Consider the following 21,993-nt stretch of genomic DNA (forward strand, 5'->3'; position numbering starts at 1 on the left):
CCCCATTCAACTCTAAGCATTATTATTTTGTATAATGTGTTGTGGGTTAAGTAGGCCTACTATTGCCGTATCTCTTAAACATCTACCGCCTGCTGACTGATCATCTCTTAACGTTGCAATATCATTAAACGTTTCCGTGACTGAAGGAAACGCAATAAATCAAAGTATTGTGTAATGTAATTGAACCAAATTTATTGAATAAAAACGTTTGATATAACCGTGAACTTATGCTCAAATGTTCTATAAATGACGTAACTTCATTCAAGTCTAATTTCTGCCAAAAAAAAAGTCTTGAAAATCAGCGTCAGCTTATACGCATGCGTAGAGGGGGATTTGGAAGATGGATGGAAAATAGGCTTTAGTCTGATTGTTGTATTTTACCAGGATTTGGGTACAAGCATCTGCGATTATTGGTAAAATGAGTTGCGTCGCGTCACCGTATACATCTTTGCGTTTCATTCTGGTTGGAACCAAGATTTACTATTTCTCTGATAAGCAGAATGCGTAGAAAATTCAAATAAACTAAGAAGTTTAAAAGTCTGCCCCATGATATTTTATTAATATATAATTTTATACGTGAAGTACTGTATTTTAGCTTTATTAACCTTATCTTTCTATCTTATTGATAAAAGTATGTCGCAGTCTTTTATTCTGGTCTTATTAGCGATGTAATGTGTCATAGTATACTTCTTACAAAACTTCCACTTAACTAAGCAATTTATTCATTACTATGTCTTAAGAAGAAAACACTTCTGTTAATAAGCATGTGACAGTTTGAATGCTTCATAAGTCAACTAGGACTAGTTCACTAAAGAACAGACGTATTCCAGTAATACTTAACAACAAATGTACCTTTAGTATGAAACCACCCGACGGATTCTCGCCCGGTAGGCCTATCAATATACATCACCTGAAGTGTCTTGTCCTCTCGAAAATGAATTAATCCTTAGACACTATGCAGTAACTGTTTTTTAAAGTTTGGCTGTGACTAATTAGTGCTTTAGGATTCCTAAGGATTCGAACCCCGTCGATGTAGTTTGTTTTTATTTTGAGTGAGATTAGGCCTATTTAGGGCAAATTAATTTAGGTTCCACACGTGTGATATGAATGTGCCTGTTACCGTCGTTGACATAAAACAGCCACTCAGTTTCTTGTTGCTAGACATGATACCGTAGGGTAATTTGCTGTTCTCAACAGCCATGAGTATTCATACGTACGATTTATGCGTTTTTGTCTGTTTTCGTTGACGTCATTGAGTACTGCACATGCGTTAAGGCTTGCCACCCGCTAGCTATGTGTGCGCTACACTGTAGTTTACTCGAACTCAACAGTGCAACCGTTTCGAATAACACATTCTATCCACATTCAAATAAAATATTAAATTGTATTTGGATGCAATTGATACTCTCTTGAGAACGACTCAATTGTGACCGTTATATCTTATTAATGCGATACGTGGTAAATAGACACAATCCTCTTATTTCCCATGACAGCGCATGCGATTGTTGTAATTTACTTCTACAAACCGATGGAAATTAACACGCACAGAATGTGCATTCATGCGTGTCACATTGCGTAAAGATTGACGTTTGATAATCTATATCGCGTCAATGACACCGTAATGAGGTACAGCTCCACGCACGCGTGTAAACGTTGGTAAACCTTGGTTCCCACTAGGACGTAACGCAACGACGTAAACGCAACGTAAGCAATTTAACCAGTCACAAGCGATGGATTATCCGAATTTCGCTTGTGATTGGTCAACTCGCTTGCCTTGCGCTTACGTCCTTGCGTTGCGTCCTAATGGGAAACCAAACATGTATAAGTAACGTTCGCGTACTACAAATACTGATACATAAACCACATAATCGTGTCGTGTATATTCTTGTGATTGGTCAAATTACTGTTGTGCGTACATATTTTCGTTGCGAAACTAAGCTTTTACAAAGATATGGCTGCCTTTGAATTCCCATTAGCTGTTTCATTGTTAACTAAAGTCTTAATATGTGCTAAAAATGCCATGTGATATTAAATAGTTCATTTGTATTTTAGTATTTAGGTTAATGTTTCGGAGTTCAGCCCATTTGTCCCATTAATCTATGTATACCTACCTTTAGGGCTGTGAAGAGGCCTAAATACATTCTCCAAGCTTCTACATTAAATGTATATTGATTACTATGATATTTGATTGCAATCATTAAACGTGTTTAACGTAATCTCATACTTCTTCCACGTATTAGCTATAGAGGACACTCTAACGCGAAAAGTATCAGTAGTCCCGTTAATGAATGTAAAATGCCTGTATCGATTGAAACACAGGCCTACAACTATCAATATAGATATATTATCAAATATATGTCTTTCCGTAATTAGCTTCATCTCGGACTGTCCGTGTAGAAAGGAAAGGTAATATGGTTCATTTAAGCCGTGTTATAACCAATAAATAATGTTTGATATACCTACATAGCAAGCACGCCGTGACGACTGTTTAAGACATTACTTAAAGATTTGAAGGTGATCATTAATTGATAGGCCTTAACGGTTTGTCCACAAGTCTAATTTTAAAACGAGACCAAATTTGGTAATCTTACCGAATTTGGTAAATTGTTGTAATTTTGATGGGAATGGATATACATTTATAAAATATAAACATTGATAAATAAAAATAGGCCTATTTAAATACACTAACATGTTACTGTTGTAATGTAACCATTATGGTACAAATGTTTTTTTTTTTTTACAGATCCAAAGACGTGGGTTCTAATCCTATCTTTCTTAGTCGAAACATTTGTCTTTCTTCCTGTTATCGATGAATGTATAATTAAATGAATTATTCACTGTTCGATGGTAAAACAACATATAAACTTAATTAATAATTAAAATACATAAATTAGAATTTGTAATATATTTTATAAATAATAAATAATTGTCGGTGTAAAGTACAAAACATCTTCTTGTTGTATTTTTAATTAATTGCTCATTTACGGGGCGCCGTCCGACACACAACCTATTCTTTACTATAGTTTGTAGGACAGAATAGATAGTGTGTCGGATGGCGCCCCGTACTGGATTATAGATTTTTTCTAAGAAACTGTCATCATATCTAGACTGATCATGTTTTGGTTTTAGACCCCCTGATTGATGTTTGAATGGCAATTAATAAGTATATAATTTTTTTATGATGTTATAAATTCAATGATTTAATTAAACATTCAAGGAATTTTATCTTACAACTAATAATTCGTCAATAAATTTGTAATTATCCGATCAATTAATACTCCCACTGATATAAATCAATATAAATCATACTAAAATGCACTGTTGTTGTTTTAAAAATTGTGCTCTAATGGATTCAAAACCGGAAATTAAATATTCTGATTGTAAGGAATTCTGGAACAGGGTATTAGGTCTTGAATGGTCAATGCAGGAGAGAGAAGTCTAGCAATCCGTCATATAATAGGCAGGCTGGAATAGGCATACGAATGCTCTGCTGTTGTGAAAATGCCAAAAGGCCTTCAAATCTCATACATTTTTAATCATAATGACGATCTGCAGAAACACGACACATGGGGAATTTCTCACACAGAGTTGCCTATAGGCATACAGGAGAGAATTTCCGCAACCCGTCATAGAATAAGTACCGCCGGCTTTAACATTGCCAGTTTGTGTCCTATCATATCATTCTTTAATTCCGCAACCCGTCATAGAAGAAGTATCGCCGGCTCTAACACATCGCCACCCATCACACAAGAAGTACCGCTGGCGGCTTTAACAAGTTTTTGTATCATTTTTTACTTCGTCGCCGTATCTATCATGACCTAACAATAATTATCCACACGTTTAGCCAAGCAACCTCATTATAGTGTATATTATAAAGATATCTATTATGACCTATTATCATCCCATTAACGAATATATCTACCTCTAATCAGTGAGATAATGAGAAACGTTTCAATGCCCGATTAAACACAGAAGAGGTGAAATCTCTGAGGGACACGCATTTCAAATGCCGCTATTTAACAAAGCAATCGAATAATCGCGGAGTGAATAGCCGCAAGTAGAACGAATTACGAATCTCTAGGTCATAGCACTTAAGCTTTAGTTCCCACTGTACTAGCGACGCGACGCAAGGAAGTAGACGCAACGCGAGCGAGTTGACCAATCACAAGCGACCGTTCGAATAATCTATCGCTTGTAATTGGTCAAATCACAAGTGGGGTAATAAGCATTTTCCTTTACAAACGCATCATATATGTATATCATAACTGGCCCTTATGAATGACTGTATTAATCTGAAGAGGTCTTAGCCCTAACAACCACATTTTGATATCTAGGAATGTTCATTTTCAATAATAAAATAAAAGGAACTAAATAAATCCTCCAATTGTCATAATGGTATGGTACGGTATGTATTTCACAAAGGCATGTATAGCCTCATTTCTCGTTCAATCCCTAGATGAAACTTTTCTCAAGAATAAACGGTATCTCACCATAACGTAACACATACGGAGTCAGAGTTTAAAAACTAAGAAGGAATCATTGCGTAGGACATACATCGTCGACGAAGCCTGAAATCAACTTGAATACGGTACTACCTCAAGTAGTGCTTTTGCTTTTGCAATTTATAAACACATATACAGTACCTTTAAATAATCGTATACGTATTTTCCTGTTCAATATACATTTCACTATACGCATGCGTACACATATTATTTCTTTCTGTTGTTAATCGTCCGTATCACATACTGGCGAATGAATCTAACTTTATGATAGATTAATATTGATAAATAATGAGATTTTATGGTGTAGTTACACGCTACTTTTAGTAGTATGTATTAATATAGTGATGATTCTTCCTGGTGCTTTATGTCTGTGACAGATGTATCTATTAATACATTGATATAATGATCATATGAGAAATATTATACTTATAGTGAACGTGATTGAACGGACGTGCTTGTCGGATGCGTCGATGAAAGGCGGAGGTTAAAGTATATTTACATTCATTTTGCAATCAAACGAAGACACTTTTATCTAGCAAAATGGTTAATGCACACAGATCTGTGCGTAGAGACAAAGTAGAGACATATTTTGGCGGCGATCGCACCCCATATGTTGAGTATGAAAGGCTGAGTGTAATTAGGAAAGTGAGGATCCGTGTCTATCTGTAGTTAATAATAGTAATAATCTTTATTTGGAAAACTACACTTATATAATCGTGGAACTCTTTTGTAACGTAGCGTCGAATAAGAATAACTTAACTAATGAAATACAAAAATCTTAGAAAAACTCACAAGATTAACAAATTAAACCATAAAATGAACAAATTAAACCATAAAATGAACAAATTAAACTTATAAAATTAACAAATTAAACTTATGAATGAACAAATTAAACTTATAAAATGAACAAATTAAACTAATAAAATGAACAAATTAAACTTATAAAATGAATAAATCACACTTTTATAAAATACAAAATCAATTTATTAATGAACAAATTAAAACTTGTAAAAATTAGTAATTTAAACTATTTTAATAGTTTAAATTACTAATTTTTACAAGTTTCTTAAAAGATGTAGGTAGGTGTGGATTAAACACAATATAGATGGAGATGTGGATGCTAAAGATGTTGGTAACATAAGAGAGATAAGAAAATTATATTGATGACGATTTAGATATGAATCGGAGTGATGAAGTTTAATAATAAAGAAGATCAACTATTTATTTGACATTTTATTGGAAATTCACCTTGGTTGGTAAATATTGTATTGAGTTTTTTTTTCCAAACAAAATTCATAACCATTTATATTTTTAAAAAGTACTATAAAAGTGTGAAAAACAGGATTACCAACAAAACAAGCAAAAGCTTTTGATCTGTGGCACCCTTAAAGATGTATTGGCCCCCAAATACATGAAAAATGAAGATTAGTTAAATTGGACTTTGAATATGTTATTTTGTAGTTTTAATAAAGTTAATCACTTCCATAGAAAAAAAACAAAAAAAATAATGTTTTCACTTGTAAAATGACAAAATAAATGGTTAAATTTAACCAAAAATCCATTGGCTGGCAGCCAATTTGACAATTTTTTGCTTTTAATTTACATTTTTTACAGGTAAATACTTTTTTTTTCGATCCAATTCTTTTTATCAAAGTGGATAACTATTATGTTACATTAAAATGAAATATTCAAAAAAAAAAATGTTAAGAATTATTTTTTCAGGGGGACAATACATCTTTAACTTAAAATATAACTTTACAAATAATATTGAAAAATGTTTTCATGTAATAAATTATAAATTATTCTTAAGGAAAAGTGTTTCTACAACGCATTATAAATTGTTCATTATGGTTGTAATCCTAGAAATGTGCTGAATGTACTTGAAAAACTTTATAAAGCAAAAAAGCTTTCAATTTAATATAAATAAACTAAAATGTCAAGGTTTTGTTAATGTTCTCCGTTTCACTTGAAGTATAAACAAATGCAATAAGTTTTACCCTGATGGAGAACATTGCTATCATGTAACACAATAAAGTTCGTACCATAACGTTGAACTTGCTACAATTTGTAGTACAAAGAAGATTATTTATTTGTTATACATTGAAAATTAAGGTTATGCAAGACCGCTGTGAGCGAGACATACATTTACTCTTTCTTTAAAATATTGATTTTTGACAACATGTAGGATGTAATGTACTGTTACATTCTGTTGTTTTCTTCTGTGTAATTTGATTTAAATATCTCTAAAGGCGATCTTGTATTCACGTAATATGATTGTGAGGAAAAGCATGGTGACACGAGATTGGAATTTGGCTTAATTTGAAGAAGGGGAAGAATAAATATAACACGATTGATTGTAATGGTGTTGATAAATAGATTAGACTTGCTGTTTACATGGTTTAATGCATCACTAATGTTGTTCTCCAAATTACCTAGCGCTTTTTAATGGAATTAAGTAAAAGCTATTTCCAAGCGTTTGTAAGTAACGTTACATAACTTGACAAAATACGCTGACAATTACTAAAAATAATTGCCTTCAGTACGCGCGCGTCAACTTTCGCGTAAATTAACATGCGCGTACATGTAACTTATTGTGCGCGTTCAATTGCTGATCGACAATACATGTATTCTGTACGCGCGCGTAAACTTGTTAGTTACGCGTGCAATTGTTGATATAGTATGCATTCGGCACATGCGCATCAACGTATATTTTTCTGTGGATACTTTTAATGCCTATATTATATTATAGGTATTATAAACAAGCAATATTTCTTTCTTTCTTTTAGATATCGTAAAGATTCTTCTGGAAAATAATATACAGCTTGGTGATGCTATGTTAAAGGCGGTGGATGAGCAGTTTATTGAAGGTGTCAAGTTAATATGTGAGCACAGTAAATTAAAGAACATTCCTGTAAGTAAATTTATGATTGAATTGTTCTTATTTTTACATAGACTAAATAGGCCTACAAAACTACTTTTAATAATATACAAGGGATTAGGTCTACTATTTTTAGGGCAACAATGGTACCTTAACTATTAACAAAAGAATCAAGATCAACACATATTATTATATGTACTTTGCAAGCATGTAAAATAAAAAACATTTTGTATACTAATGTCTCAAATTGTCCAATCAAATTACAATTAACATCATCCTTACCACTGTTTACGGGCACGTTTTTTTAATAACTTATGCACACATGACGTCATTGTAATCATGCAGATTATTTGTATTAAATGTATTTTTAAATTGGTATTCGTGAGGAACAACAGTTATTATACATTTTATACTCTGTGTAAACGCGCTTTACAGATATTCACTATTTGTGTAAGAACTTCAAGTGTTTGTAAGTGTATGTGTGGACATGTTTATTTAACCGGGGTACTATGTAACGAATCATATAGAAGTAGCTTTAATATATTTAGTGTTTGTTGAAACATATTAATCATATTTGAACAATATGAAGAATACGTGATTCGGCAAATTTGTATGATATATATGAGCGTGGTGCCGAACTTTGGAACCCATTTTGGTGATTATTCTATTACTATTACATTAGAGGCCTATCTAGTTTTAAAGAAATCAACACCTGGTTAGCGAATTGAGATATGAAACAGAGAGAGAGAGAGCAAAAAATACATTCATTTTAGAGATCCTGTCGGACAAGCCTTGGTTTAAAATATTAAACAAAACTACTTTTTAGAAAATACTTAATAATTCAATAATTGAAAACAATATAAATGACAACAGCAAGTATAACTTAAATGGAAGTAGTGACGGAAATGTTTCTTTGATGAAGAGACTCCTGGGATACATTGATGTGACTCCCAGGTCAATGAGTTCAATATAATCACACATATTTTTTAACACAGATGTTTTTCCCTAAAAGATGAATATTTTATTATCGATCTAACCTTCACTTGATGATTTTTCGTCAAGAAGCAAAAGTAAACAATAACAAGAATACCATCCTAAACTAGACTATTAGTTTTTGCAATTCTTCGAAATTTCTTTCTTTTGAAACTCCGATTAGTACAAATTATTACACGTAACATATACGCGAAAGAGAAAAAAAAACACGTAAAATATTTTTAATAAAGATGGAGAAATTACTTTCTTGTTGTTTCAAAACTGATCCTATAAAGTAATTAAACAAATGTACGACATTACCTTTAACACCACTATTGTTTAGTAATTACAAATCGAAATTATTTCGTGTTTGAAAAGATATTAAGCTTAAACTAAGTGTAGGAAAGGCGCTTACTTGTCAGTTTATTAGTATAAAAGTATGATCTAATGGAAATTCTGTGTTGTAAAAATTAATTGGACACATTAGTTACGCCTTGGAAGGTGTTTTTTCCCCAGCGGAATTTTATGAAAGACGATATGGTCAGTAGGCCTGTTAATTAATGTATTAATTATAAGCAGTTTTCACAATATCGCAGACTTTATGGAACCGTATCTTATCTTAATTAGGAATTAAAATATTAATTAAATTTGTTTTGCGGTCAAATTGACCAGCAATCTACTACATACGTAATCGGCCGCGCCCGACCGTCACAGAGCAAAGCACTATGTAGTTTGACAACCTAAAGATATATAACTAAATGTGTAAATAAATATTATGATAACACATTCATGCGACCACTAACTAAAGAATACCATTATAATGTCCAGTCAAATTGGAGTTTTTTTTCTCCTGCTCACTTAAGCCCTGTCTACACTATAAAACTAGAAAGTGTGATGTACCCAAATATGGTAGTGATATGCCTAAATACGGTAGTAATATGACATCATGTTCATAATGGACACATAACATTTTTTGTCGCATAACGTTTTAGTCAAGTAGAGATATTAATTCAATTCAAAATTTATTTCGATCAAAATAAAACATTAACATAAAAATACATAAACAAAACAAATAATAACAGCAACAACAACAAAACAATTTTGTTTGTTTGTTTGTTTGTTTGTTTGTTTTTGTTGTTTGTTTGTTTGGGGGACGACATATTAAACAAGTCCGTCACTGTTATCCCAAAATACACAAGTAGGCCTATAGACAAAACAATATAGAGAATAGCATAGCGATATAGTTTCATAGTTTTATGTAATCATGTATGATAAGGCCAACAGAGTTCCCAACGAGAATAAAAGAGTTTCTAATAAATGAAATTAAATATTTCTCATTTTTTCAGGAAGCACTGGAGTGTCATTCTGAAGATGGCGATTTTCACCCAGACATTACACCGCTGATTCTTGCGGCGCATCATAACAATTTTGATGTCATCAAACTTTTGTTAGAATACGGCGCTAACAAAATAGACGTTAAACAGTTTGGAGAATCTGAAAACAGCCACACTTTACAGCATTCTGTCGGTATGCTGAATCAATACAAAGCTCTGGCAGGACAGGCATACATATCACTCACTTCTGAAGATCCATTTAACACCGCTTTTGAACTTTGCGGCAAATTACGGCAGTTAAGCGTTAAGCAATACGAGTTTAGCGATCAATTTATGGGATTGGCGGATCAGTGTGAAACTTATGCGGCAGATCTTTTGAGTCAGATTCGAGACTCTGACGAACAGATGTACATACTGAACCATGATTCGTATGGCTGGGGAACACAAAGCGAAGACCTAACTGATAGTCAACCAAATAGAGTTAAAGTTGCTATTCATTTCGAACAAAGAAAGGTTTGTTTTGCATATACGTAATATAATATATATAAATATTATCCTATTTTGAACGCAGCCTACATAAGAATAATTGACTTACTTACTATACTTCTAGATTATAAATTATCCTCTTTCAATCCAGGGAAGAGCTTTCATGTTCAAGCGCAGGACAGTAGATGACCTGTGGCAGGTGCATTTACAATACAATCAAACATCCTTTCACGCAATAAGCTATTGCTGAATATTATAATGTATACCAATGTCAGAATGTATCAGAGAAAGTGTTCAACTTCTTTATAATGATTGTCTCCAAATTCATTGTTTCCATAATAATCGACCATGCATGATATATAATTATGTTTTTGCAGTTTGTTGCCCACCCTCATTGCCAGCAACGTCTGATAGAGATGTGGTTCCACGGACTCAAAGGCTGGAGAGATCAAAGCAGTCTTCGTTCTACACTTCTAACCATCCTTATGGCGTTGGCATTTCCATTGGTATCCATAGCCTACATGGTCTACCCAAAGGGAAGAATCGGGAGGATGATAAAGATTCCTTATGTTAAGTTTGTGTGTCATACGACTTCACAGTTAAGTTTCTTGCTACTACTTCTTTGGCAAACACTGACACAGAACAAACTGCCATCTGAAGATGAAGAAGAGAGACAATGGGAGAAGAAATTGCTAACCATATGCCTTACGTGTGTAGGTCTTTGGGTTGCAGGTATGTATCAATATATTATTTGGCAAATGCGTTAGCGATACCAGAAAAAGAGTAAAAGTATGACACCACGCAGATGTAAAATTCTATAATGTATTAAAAAGACGACGGTCAAATATACGTGCTTCGCCAATTGTAAGAAAAATAAAACTATCCTATAATAACAAATATGTATAGTATTACATATTATATTTTCTACGATAATCTTTTCAAAGTGCAGTGGACTAGATGTTACACAGCTTTTTTTTTCTATCCACAACGATAGTTCTCTTTAATTCTTGCCTTAAAGTTTCCAATAAATATCACATAATAAAAACTTAGGAGCCAAATAAGATGCATATATTTATATAATACGTATGACATTGTTTACCAGTCTATTTCTATTATTTTTTACTTAGGTATGACATGGCAAAAGTGCAAAGAATTATGGTCAACAGGATCAAGATTTTTCAGCAATCTTTGGAACATGTTTGACTTTGTGACCTTGTCACTTTACTGGAGTGTGATCGTGCTATATGTCACTGTATATCTTCACGGAGACGTAATCTTCTACAGTGATGATGTAAGTATTCCATTTAATTCCAGATATTTAAACTTGCTTTTCACAGCAACATTTCTGTTTGTCAAATTACTTGCGGTGCGATTACGTCGTTGCGTTGCATCGAAGTAGAAACATAGCTTTGATTTTAAATTAGCAGGCCTGTATCACGGTTAATGGGGAAATCCCGTATTTAAACCACACATCTTCATTCTTCAGGAGGTTAATTTTAGTTTTTTCCATTTTGTAGGACGATGACGGTATTTTGAATCGAGGAAGTCGAGCTGAAACCACAACGCTCGGCACCCCTAACTCATCTAGTATTAGCCCATTTGACATGGCTACGCCAAATATTGAAATGATAGCCACACAACTCGACGTTATGTTTCAACAATTGACAGACATGCAAATATATCAGGGGCACCTTGCTGAAACAATGAACCAAACAGTTGATAGGATAAATGCTGAGTACTTAAAGCAGTTATCCGGATCTAACAACAACGTCAAAATCGGTAAAGACAGATTGAACATGGAACCGTATGATCCGCGCCTTGTGGCAGAAGCACTTTTCGCTCTGGCAAAAACGTTCAGTTTTCTGCGCATGATCTGTCTGACGGTCGTCAGTCGTTGGGTTGGACCTATGCAGATTTCCTTAGGAGGAATGATGTTTGACATTTTCAAATTTCTCTTTATTTTCTCTTTTGTTTGGTTTGCTTTCTCACTGGGAATGAATCAAATATATTGGTATTATTCAAATAATTCAACCATTCCGTTTGGAACGTAAGTATTATCTTAAACATCCAATCGTTTACTTACAAATAGTAGGCCTAAATGTTGTAGGGGATAACAACAATAACAATGGTTAATGAAGTTTATATCAAACCTTATTGATGCTCTTTTTCTTTATATTTTTTCTATTATTCTTTCCAGGATAACTGATACAATGGCCACATTATTTTGGGCGCTTTTTGGATTGCCCGATATCAAAGTTATTCGTCTACCAGATAATCAAGTGCATCATCCATTCACTGAGACAGTTGGCTCGCTTTTGTACGCCACCTATCACGTGATTGCAATTGTCGTCCTGCTGAATGTACTCATTGCTATGATGAGTAACACATACACCAGAGTTGAGGTAATAACGTGCTTATGAATTGAAATATATCTAGGATTCTTTTCCTGGTCTAATGACTGGAAAATATTTCTGCGAGGTTTTTCTTTCCTTACTTATGAAAACTAGGCTACAAAAGTTAGTCCTTGCGTCCATTTGAAAAACTAGTTTGCTAAGGTTTTTGTGAACTTAGCAAATCAATTAACAACCTCCTAATAGTAGTCACACTTCACAAACTTCTACAAACTAGAAGATCCACTGTCTAACTTCTGAAGTTTGTTGCAGTTGGCTGAAGTTTATCAACCGGTCTCGTCTACACTTGGAAAATATGTCTTGCCAAACTAAACCGTGCTAGGTTTAACCAGTTTGCCTAAATTGTTTTCAAATTTGCCAATATTCCACCACCCTTTCATTTTCTACATCCTCAATTTAGATGGACGCCGATATTGAATGGAAATTCTCACGATCTAAGCTTTGGATGAGTTATTTTGATGAACTTGGTACCACAGCTCCACCATTCAACATCATTCCTACTGTGAAATCTATCAAAAGAGTAGTTCGATGGTTTTGTGGAAATGTCTGCTGTCGTGATGACATGAAAAAACAATACAAGGTTTGTGTTTTTACTTTGTATAAATATATAAAATAATACATTAAAGTCTACACTATCAAACTTTATGTTTTACAACAAAAAGTGTGATGTGCTCAAGTGGTGTTATCGTGTCCATTATGGGCACATCACATTTTTTTTGTCACACATAAAGTTTGATAGACGGTAACCAATACATTTTGTTATGATGCGTGGGAAGTACTGTTTGATGGACTGGAAACATGATTATCAAATTTACTGAACCGATCACAATCAACTTCAAGTTAAATAATAGATTTTCGTGCGACACGCGAGAACCAGTCAGCCAGTAGGCGGCGCCTACATACGCTAAGAAATGCTTTCTCATTATGCATTTCTCGTAAACAATACCACAAAATCGATTAGAAACTAAACATTGACTTCATACGATCGAGATGTAAAAAAATACAACAATATTTATAGAAGAGATGACATATATATATAACAATTAGCAACATAACAAGATAACAATTTAAAGCATTTCTCCTTGCAATTTCGATCAGCTTCAATTCCTAACTTTCTAAAATAGTATAATTATATGTTTTATCTTTACAGATGAAGTTGAAAACTATATTAGAAGAACGCCAAACAAGATTTAAGGTAGGATATGTTGTTTAAATCAATCTCCCCATCGTCGTCGTCATACCATTCATTCACTAGCCCGAATGGACTAATATGCGTTACGAGATTAATTTTTAAAATTGTCTAGACGTCGTACACGAGTACAAGTTTTCTAATGCCTGAATCGGATCGAACCAATTATTGCGAAATTGTTTAAATAAATGTTGTATAGGCCTATTTTATGAAACATATCTAATAATATTAATGTTAAACAATGATGTGTTCCTGTTACAAAATCAGGTATTTTTTCTAAGAATTGCAAGTTTCTCTTTTTCTTTAGGAAGTTTCTTTGAATTTGGTAAAACGTTACCAGTTTGAAAAGCGGCACAACGAGGATGACGACGACGAGGCTAACATCCTAAATGAGCTAAAACAAGACATTTCGGGATTCAAATACGACATGTTTGAAGCTCTGAACGAAATGGACAAGAAGATCAAACAGGTAGACGCAAAAGTGAACAATAAGGAGTTAGAAGATGACGACATTGGCTTAGGTGGAGAAATGTTCAAAGCTTTGAAATCGGCAGTAAAAGAAGAAGAGATGTATGATTCTATTGAATCGTTGAATTCTGGTTGTTCAAGTCGGATGTTGGATATGAAATCTAAGCCGAGTAACCCAGATTGGTTTGTAGAAGAAGAAGATGATATTGATATGTCAACACCAAAGATTGCTATAAGAGCGAAACAGACAAATATCCCTCGCGAGGAGCAGCCGCAGTTTCAATATATAGATGACGAAGACGTACTTGGTTTACATCGCAACACAAGTGTTTAATTCATTTACATACAGGTGTTGAATAATCAAATTTGTAAAATATTCGATTTATTATTATATTATGTAGTCGTTTTACAATTTTCAAAAATACTGTTTAAAATAATGCGAATTCTAATTGGTGTGTACATACGTGTATTTTATACATCGCGTTATTAATCAAATAAATAACCGATAATAATTTGTGATTAAATTAATAATAGAGTACTTTGAAAATGGGTATTACATGCATTCGCATTGGTTCGATGGTTCCAAGAATTGACTTAAAATTTAAAACTTAATGTGTAAAGACCTCCATCCAATTGAATTGTATATATGTATACTTCTGTGTATTTATTTTTACAATCGGCACGAGACAAACGAAACTGGTTTTTCTAATGTTTCTGTTAAATATTTAACATTTTTCCAATAAATCAAAATAATCTTAAGAGATATTATTTAAATTGAATTTATTTGAAAAATCATTATTACAAAAATACATTACAAAGAAATATACATTAATGGAAGATTTTCCATGATAGACCAAAAACCCAATTACTGTATAGTTTTTTTCATTAAAGTCCTTATATAAGATGAATCATTGGTACTATTAATAGGAAAATGACGTAATCAAGTATTAAAAAGGACAGAGCACACTAATTAAGGCTGTTAGGGCTAAATGCAGTCATTTATAAATACGGTTGATGCATAAGTGTTTTGTCAAACAATGATATGTATATAAAAAAAATTGAAATATTATTACCCGTAAATGTGTTATGTCAAGTTATAATTATTGTCAAATTAATTATAGTTCGAAAATAGTTAAATACTTCAGTCAGTGGTGATGGTACATTATTTTGTATTTTTATTTACACAATAAAGCTCCGTCTAAACTATCAAACTGACAAAACAATCTGGTGTGCCCATATATGGACACGATGATGTCATATCACTACCATATTTGGACACATCGTACTTTTTTCTTTGTCAAACTAGTTTAACTTTAACTTACCTATTTGTAGTAGTACATATGTGTTGTGTATTTATGAATGATATTTGGAAGTTGATATGCAATCTTTAGATTCGTATATGGTTAGCATTATTAAACAAAATATAAACAAATACTGTAGATTATTTCCATATTAACGTCGACATTCAGATAAAAATAACTTGTATTTACAAAATCTAAAAAAAATATTTATAATGCATTTAAATATTTTCGATATTTTATCCATTTTTTTCAAAAACTAGAAGAATTTTTCCAAAATTTACAAAAATATAAACTCTCAAAATTCAATTTGGCAATAATATGCTCTATAGGCCTGTGCCCATATATTGCACTACCATCGATTGGGGTATATTATAACACCATAGTAAGCTACGGTATTACATCAAAATAAAAAGATTGAAACTTGGTCATTCGAAAATAACTCTCTTGTACTATTTTGTAATGTACTGTACACGGATTTTGTTGTTAAATTAACAAAATATGACTTTTTCATAATATTTATGCGATGATATTATGGCAAAAATTATATATATGTACATATATGGTAATAGTATTGCATAATAAGTGAATTTTAAAAAGTCGATATTTTGGCCATTTTTTTTCAAAAAATTACCAAATTTCGACCATTTTATTTTTTGAAATAACTGGTTACTATGACTCTATACGATGGTGATAATGCTAATATATGTGCATATATGGTAATATTATTGCATATTAAGTGAATTTTAAAAAGTCGATATATTGGCCATTTAAAAAAAAAACCCTGTACTATATAGGGATTTGTTCAAAATATGGCCAAATTTCGACCTTTTTATTTTCCGATAAAACTGGTTACTATAGCATAATTGACATGCGCAGGAACCTAATATTCGACTCTGCGCATGTTTATTATGCTATAGTAACTATTTATATCAAAAAATTAAAGTGTAAAAAAATGGCAATTTTTCGAAAAGTTCCATGTACTATATATAGTACAGGGATTTTTTCAAAAAATGGCAAATTTTCGACCTTTTTATTTTCCGATAAAACTAGTTACTATAGCATAATTGACATGCGCAGAACCCAATATTCGACTCTGCGCATGTTTATTTTGCTATAATAACCATTTATGTCAAAAAATAGATAAAACTAGTTACTATAGCATAATTTACATGCGCAGAACCTAATATTCGACTCTGCGCATGTTTATTTTTCTTTAGTAACTACTTATGTTAAAAAATAAAAGGGTCAAAAAATGGCAATTTTTCGAAAATTTCCCTGTACTATAGTACAGGGATTTTTTCAAAAAAATTGCCAAATTTCGACCTTTTATCTTTTGACATAAGTTATAGTTACTATAGCATAATTGACATGCGCAGAACCCAATATTCGACTCTGCGCATATTTATTTTTCTATAGTAACCATTTATGTCAAGAAATAGATAAAACTGGTTACTATAGCATAATTGACATGCGCAGAACCTAATATTCGACTCTGCGCATGTTTATTATGCTATAGTAACTACTTATGTCAAAAAATAAAAGGGTCGAAAAATGGCCATTTTCCGAAAATTTCTCTGTACTATAGTATAGGGATTTTTTCAAAAAATTGCCAATTTTCGACCTTTTTATTTTCCGATAAAACTAGTTACTATAGAATAATTGGCATGCGCAGAACCTAATATTCGACTCTGCGCATGTTTATTTTGCTATAGTAACCATTAATGTCAAGAAATAGATAAAACTGGTTAGTATAGCAAAATTGATATGCGCAGAACCCAATATTCGACTCTGCGCATGTTTATTTTTCTATAGTAACTACTTATGTTAAAAAATAAAAGGGTCAAAAAATGGCCATTTTTAGTCGCGTGGAAGCGACTCTATAGTTCACTATGTCGGTCGGTCGGTCTGTCTGTCTGTCTGTCTGTCGGTCTGTCTGTCTGTCTGTCTGTCGGTCCGGTATCACTATGCGTTTTATCGCTTTCTGACCTTATCTTGATATCAGTTTAATCTAGCTAGGTCAATTTTTCACAGTATATTCCTTATGGTCAGGAATCAATGTGGTTATGTTTTGACGGTGCGCAATAAAAAATTACGCGGTCTACGCACGATTTAATGAAATCACGTTTGTAATCATATCTTCACAACCATGAATCACAATTAAATAAAATTTGGTAATCATAAATTTCAGGGCATAAATCATCATATGGCAATACAATTACGTGCGTAGCGCATGTAACGCATGCGTACGCGCGCTTAACATTTTCAAAATTTATTTTCGATGAAATAAGAGTACATTTCAGGCAATTTTAAGCGTTTACAAAATTGCCATGAGTGCGCATATTTTTGCGCGCGCACTGCGCGTTAAATGTTATTGCGCACTCTTTTTGCCCGATTTCTGTTTTCTTGACTTACTTTTCAACTCGAAATTACGTTATACGAGCACGTCGAAAGTGACAGGCTACGCACGTGTAAATTTAAAAAAAATAAATGTTTTTAAACATTTCAACATTTTTAAACATGTTCAGTAATTTCGGTCAGTATAGTTCACTATGTCGGTCGGTCTCTCTGTCTGTCGGTCTGTCGGTCTGTCTGTCAGTCTGTCTGTCGGTCTGTCGGTCTGTCTGTCGGTCCGGTATCACTATGCATTGTAGCACGCGACTTAATGGCTGTTGGCCTTGTTCTAAAATGTTCCTGTACTAAAGTACAGGGATTTTTTAAAAAAATTGCCAATTTTCGACCTTTATATTTTCCGATAAAACTAGTTTCTATAGAATAATTGACATGCGCAGAACCCAATATTCGACTCTACGCATGTTTATTTTGCTATAATAACCATTTATGTCAAAAAATAGATAAAACTGGTTAGTATAGCAAAATTGACATGCGCAAAACCTAATATTCGACTCAACGCATGTTTATTATGCTATAGTTACTACTTATGTCAAAAAATAAAAGGGTCGAAAATGGCCATTTTTCGAAAATTTCCCTGTACTATAGTACAGGGATTTTTTCAAAAAATGGCAAATTTACGACCTTTTATTTTCCGATAAAACTAGTTACTATAGCATAATTGACATGCGCAGAACCCAATATTCGACTCTGCGTATGTTTATTTTTCTATGGTAACTACTTATGTTAAAAAATAAAAGGGTAAAAAAATGGCCATTTTTCTAAAAATTTCCTGTACTAAAGTACAGGGATTTTTTTTAAAAATGGCCAATTTTCGACCTTTATATTTTCCGATAAAACTAGTTTCTATAGAATAATTGACATGCGCAGAACCCAATATTCGACTCTGCGAATGTTTATTTTGCTATAATAACCATTTATGTCACAAAATAGATAAAACTGGTTAGTATAGCAAAATTGACATGCGCAGAACCTAATATTCGACTCAGCGCATGTTTATTATGCTATAGTAACTACTTATGTCAAAAAATAAAAGGGTCGAAAATGGCCATTTTCCGAAAATTTCTCTGTACTATAGTAAAGGGATTTTTTTTTAAAATGGCCAATTTTCGACCTTTTTATTTTCCGATAAAACTAGTTTCTATAGAATAATTGACATGCGCAGAACCTAATATTCGACTCTGCGCATGTTTATTTTTCTATAGTAACCATTAATGTCAAGAAATAGATAAAACTGGTTAGTATAGCATAATTTCCATGCGCAGAACCTAATATTCGACTCAGCGCATGTTTATTATGCTATAGTTACTACTTATTTCAAAAAATAAAAGGGTCGAAAAATGGCCATTTTTCGAAAATTTTCCTGTACTATAGTACAGGGATTTTTTCAAAAAATTGCCAATTTACGACCTTTTTATTTTCCGATAAAACTAATTACTATAGCATAATTGACATGCGCAGAACCCAATATTCGACTCTGCGCATGTTTATTTTGCTATAATAACCATTTATGTCAAAAAATAGATAAAACTGGTTACTATAGCATAATTTACATGCGCAGAACCTAATATTCGACTCTGTGCATGTTTATTTTTCTATAGTAACTACTTATGTTAAAAAATAAAAGGGTCAAAAAATGGCCATTTTTCGAAAATTTCCCTGTACTATAGTACAGGGATTTTTTCAAAAAAATTGCCAAATTTCGACCTTTTATCTTTTGACATAAGTAGTTACTATAGCATAATTGACATGCGCAGAACCTAATATTCGACTCAGCGCATGTTTATTATTCTATAGTAACTACTTATGTCAAAAAATAAAAGGGTCGAAAATGGCCATTTTCCGAAAATTTCTCTGTACTATAGTACAGGGATTTTTTCAAAAAATTGCCAATTTTCGACCTTTTTATTTTCCGATAAAACTAGTTACTATAGCATAATTGACATGCGCAGAACCCAATATTCGACTCTGCGCATGTTTATTTTTCTATAGTAACTACTTATGTTAAAAAATAAAAGGGTAAAAAAATGGCAATTTTTCTAAAATTTCCTGTACTAAAGTAGGCCTACAGGGATTTTTTTTAAAAATGGCCAATTTTCGACCTTTATATTTTCCGATAAAACTAGTTTCTATAGAATAATTGACATGCGCAGAACCCAATATTCGACTCTGCGAATGTTTATTTTGCTATAATAACCATTTATGTCACAAAATAGATAAAACTGGTTAGTATAGCAAAATTGACATGCGCAGAACCTAATATTCGACTCAGCGCATGTTTATTATGCTATAGTAACTACTTATGTCAAAAAATAAAAGGGTCGAAAATGGCCATTTTCCGAAAATTTCTCTGTACTATAGTAAAGGGATTTTTTTTTAAAATGGCCAATTTTCGACCTTTTTATTTTCCGATAAAACTAGTTTCTATAGAATAATTGACATGCGCAGAACCTAATATTCGACTCTGCGCATGTTTATTTTTCTATAGTAACCATTAATGTCAAGAAATAGATAAAACTGGTTAGTATAGCATAATTTCCATGCGCAGAACCTAATATTCGACTCAGCGCATGTTTATTATGCTATAGTTACTACTTATTTCAAAAAATAAAAGGGTCGAAAAATGGCCATTTTTCGAAAATTTTCCTGTACTATAGTACAGGGATTTTTTCAAAAAATTGCCAATTTACGACCTTTTTATTTTCCGATAAAACTAATTACTATAGCATAATTGACATGCGCAGAACCCAATATTCGACTCTGCGCATGTTTATTTTGCTATAATAACCATTTATGTCAAAAAATAGATAAAACTGGTTACTATAGCATAATTTACATGCGCAGAACCTAATATTCGACTCTGTGCATGTTTATTTTTCTATAGTAACTACTTATGTTAAAAAATAAAAGGGTCAAAAAATGGCCATTTTTCGAAAATTTCCCTGTACTATAGTACAGGGATTTTTTCAAAAAAATTGCCAAATTTCGACCTTTTATCTTTTGACATAAGTAGTTACTATAGCATAATTGACATGCGCAGAACCTAATATTCGACTCAGCGCATGTTTATTATTCTATAGTAACTACTTATGTCAAAAAATAAAAGGGTCGAAAATGGCCATTTTCCGAAAATTTCTCTGTACTATAGTACAGGGATTTTTTCAAAAAATTGCCAATTTTCGACCTTTTTATTTTCCGATAAAACTAGTTACTATAGCATAATTGACATGCGCAGAACCCAATATTCGACTCTGCGCATGTTTATTTTTCTATAGTAACTACTTATGTTAAAAAATAAAAGGGTAAAAAAATGGCAATTTTTCTAAAATTTCCTGTACTAAAGTAGGCCTACAGGGATTTTTTTTTAAAATGGCCAATTTTCGACCTTTATATTTTCCGATAAAACTAGTTTCTATAGAATAATTGACATGCGCAGAACCCAATATTCGACTCTGCGCATGTTTATTTTGCTATAATAACCATTTATGTCACAAAATAGATAAAACTGGTTAGTATAGCAAAATTGACATGCGCAGAACCTAATATTCGACTCAGCGCATGTTTATTATGCTATAGTAACTACTTATGTCAAAAAATAAAAGGGTCGAAAATGGCCATTTTCCGAAAATTTCTCTGTACTATAGTACAGGGATTTTTTTTAAAAATGGCCAATTTTCGACCTTTTTATTTTCCGATAAAACTAGTTTCTATAGAATAATTGACATGCGCAGAACCTAATATTCGACTCTGCGCATGTTTATTTTGCTATAGTAACCATTAATGTCAAGAAATAGATAAAACTGGTTAGTATAGCATAATTTCCATGCGCAGAACCTAATATTCGACTCAGCGCATGTTTATTATGCTATAGTTACTACTTATTTCAAAAAATAAAAGGGTCGAAAAATGGCAATTTTTCGAAAATTTTCCTGTACTATAGTACAGGGATTTTTTCAAAAAATTGCCAATTTACGACCTTTTATCTTTTGACATAAGTAGTTACTATAGCATAATTGACATGCGCAGAACCCAATATTCGACTC

General features: G+C 32.5%; 1 protein-coding gene across 2 annotated transcripts in view; it reads left to right on the forward strand.

Annotated features, from left to right (window-relative positions):
• The window catches only part of LOC140047070 (short transient receptor potential channel 4-like), a 47,080-nt gene extending 31,117 nt beyond the window's left edge, over positions 1-15,963 (forward strand). For both annotated transcript variants that reach the window (XM_072091880.1, XM_072091881.1), the window contains exons 4-12: positions 7,289-7,413; positions 9,699-10,199; positions 10,550-10,904; positions 11,300-11,463; positions 11,690-12,219; positions 12,370-12,574; positions 12,984-13,163; positions 13,734-13,778; positions 14,080-15,963. In XM_072091880.1, the coding sequence (XP_071947981.1) occupies positions 7,289-7,413; positions 9,699-10,199; positions 10,550-10,904; positions 11,300-11,463; positions 11,690-12,219; positions 12,370-12,574; positions 12,984-13,163; positions 13,734-13,778; positions 14,080-14,574 (2,600 nt within the window). In that variant the 3' untranslated portion in view covers positions 14,575-15,963. The remainder of the gene's footprint in view (positions 1-7,288; positions 7,414-9,698; positions 10,200-10,549; positions 10,905-11,299; positions 11,464-11,689; positions 12,220-12,369; positions 12,575-12,983; positions 13,164-13,733; positions 13,779-14,079) is intronic.
• Positions 15,964-21,993: the final 6,030 nt, after the last annotated feature.

This window comes from Antedon mediterranea, chromosome 4 (assembly GCF_964355755.1).
Source record: "Antedon mediterranea chromosome 4, ecAntMedi1.1, whole genome shotgun sequence".
NCBI classification, from domain to species: domain Eukaryota; kingdom Metazoa; phylum Echinodermata; class Crinoidea; order Comatulida; family Antedonidae; genus Antedon; species Antedon mediterranea.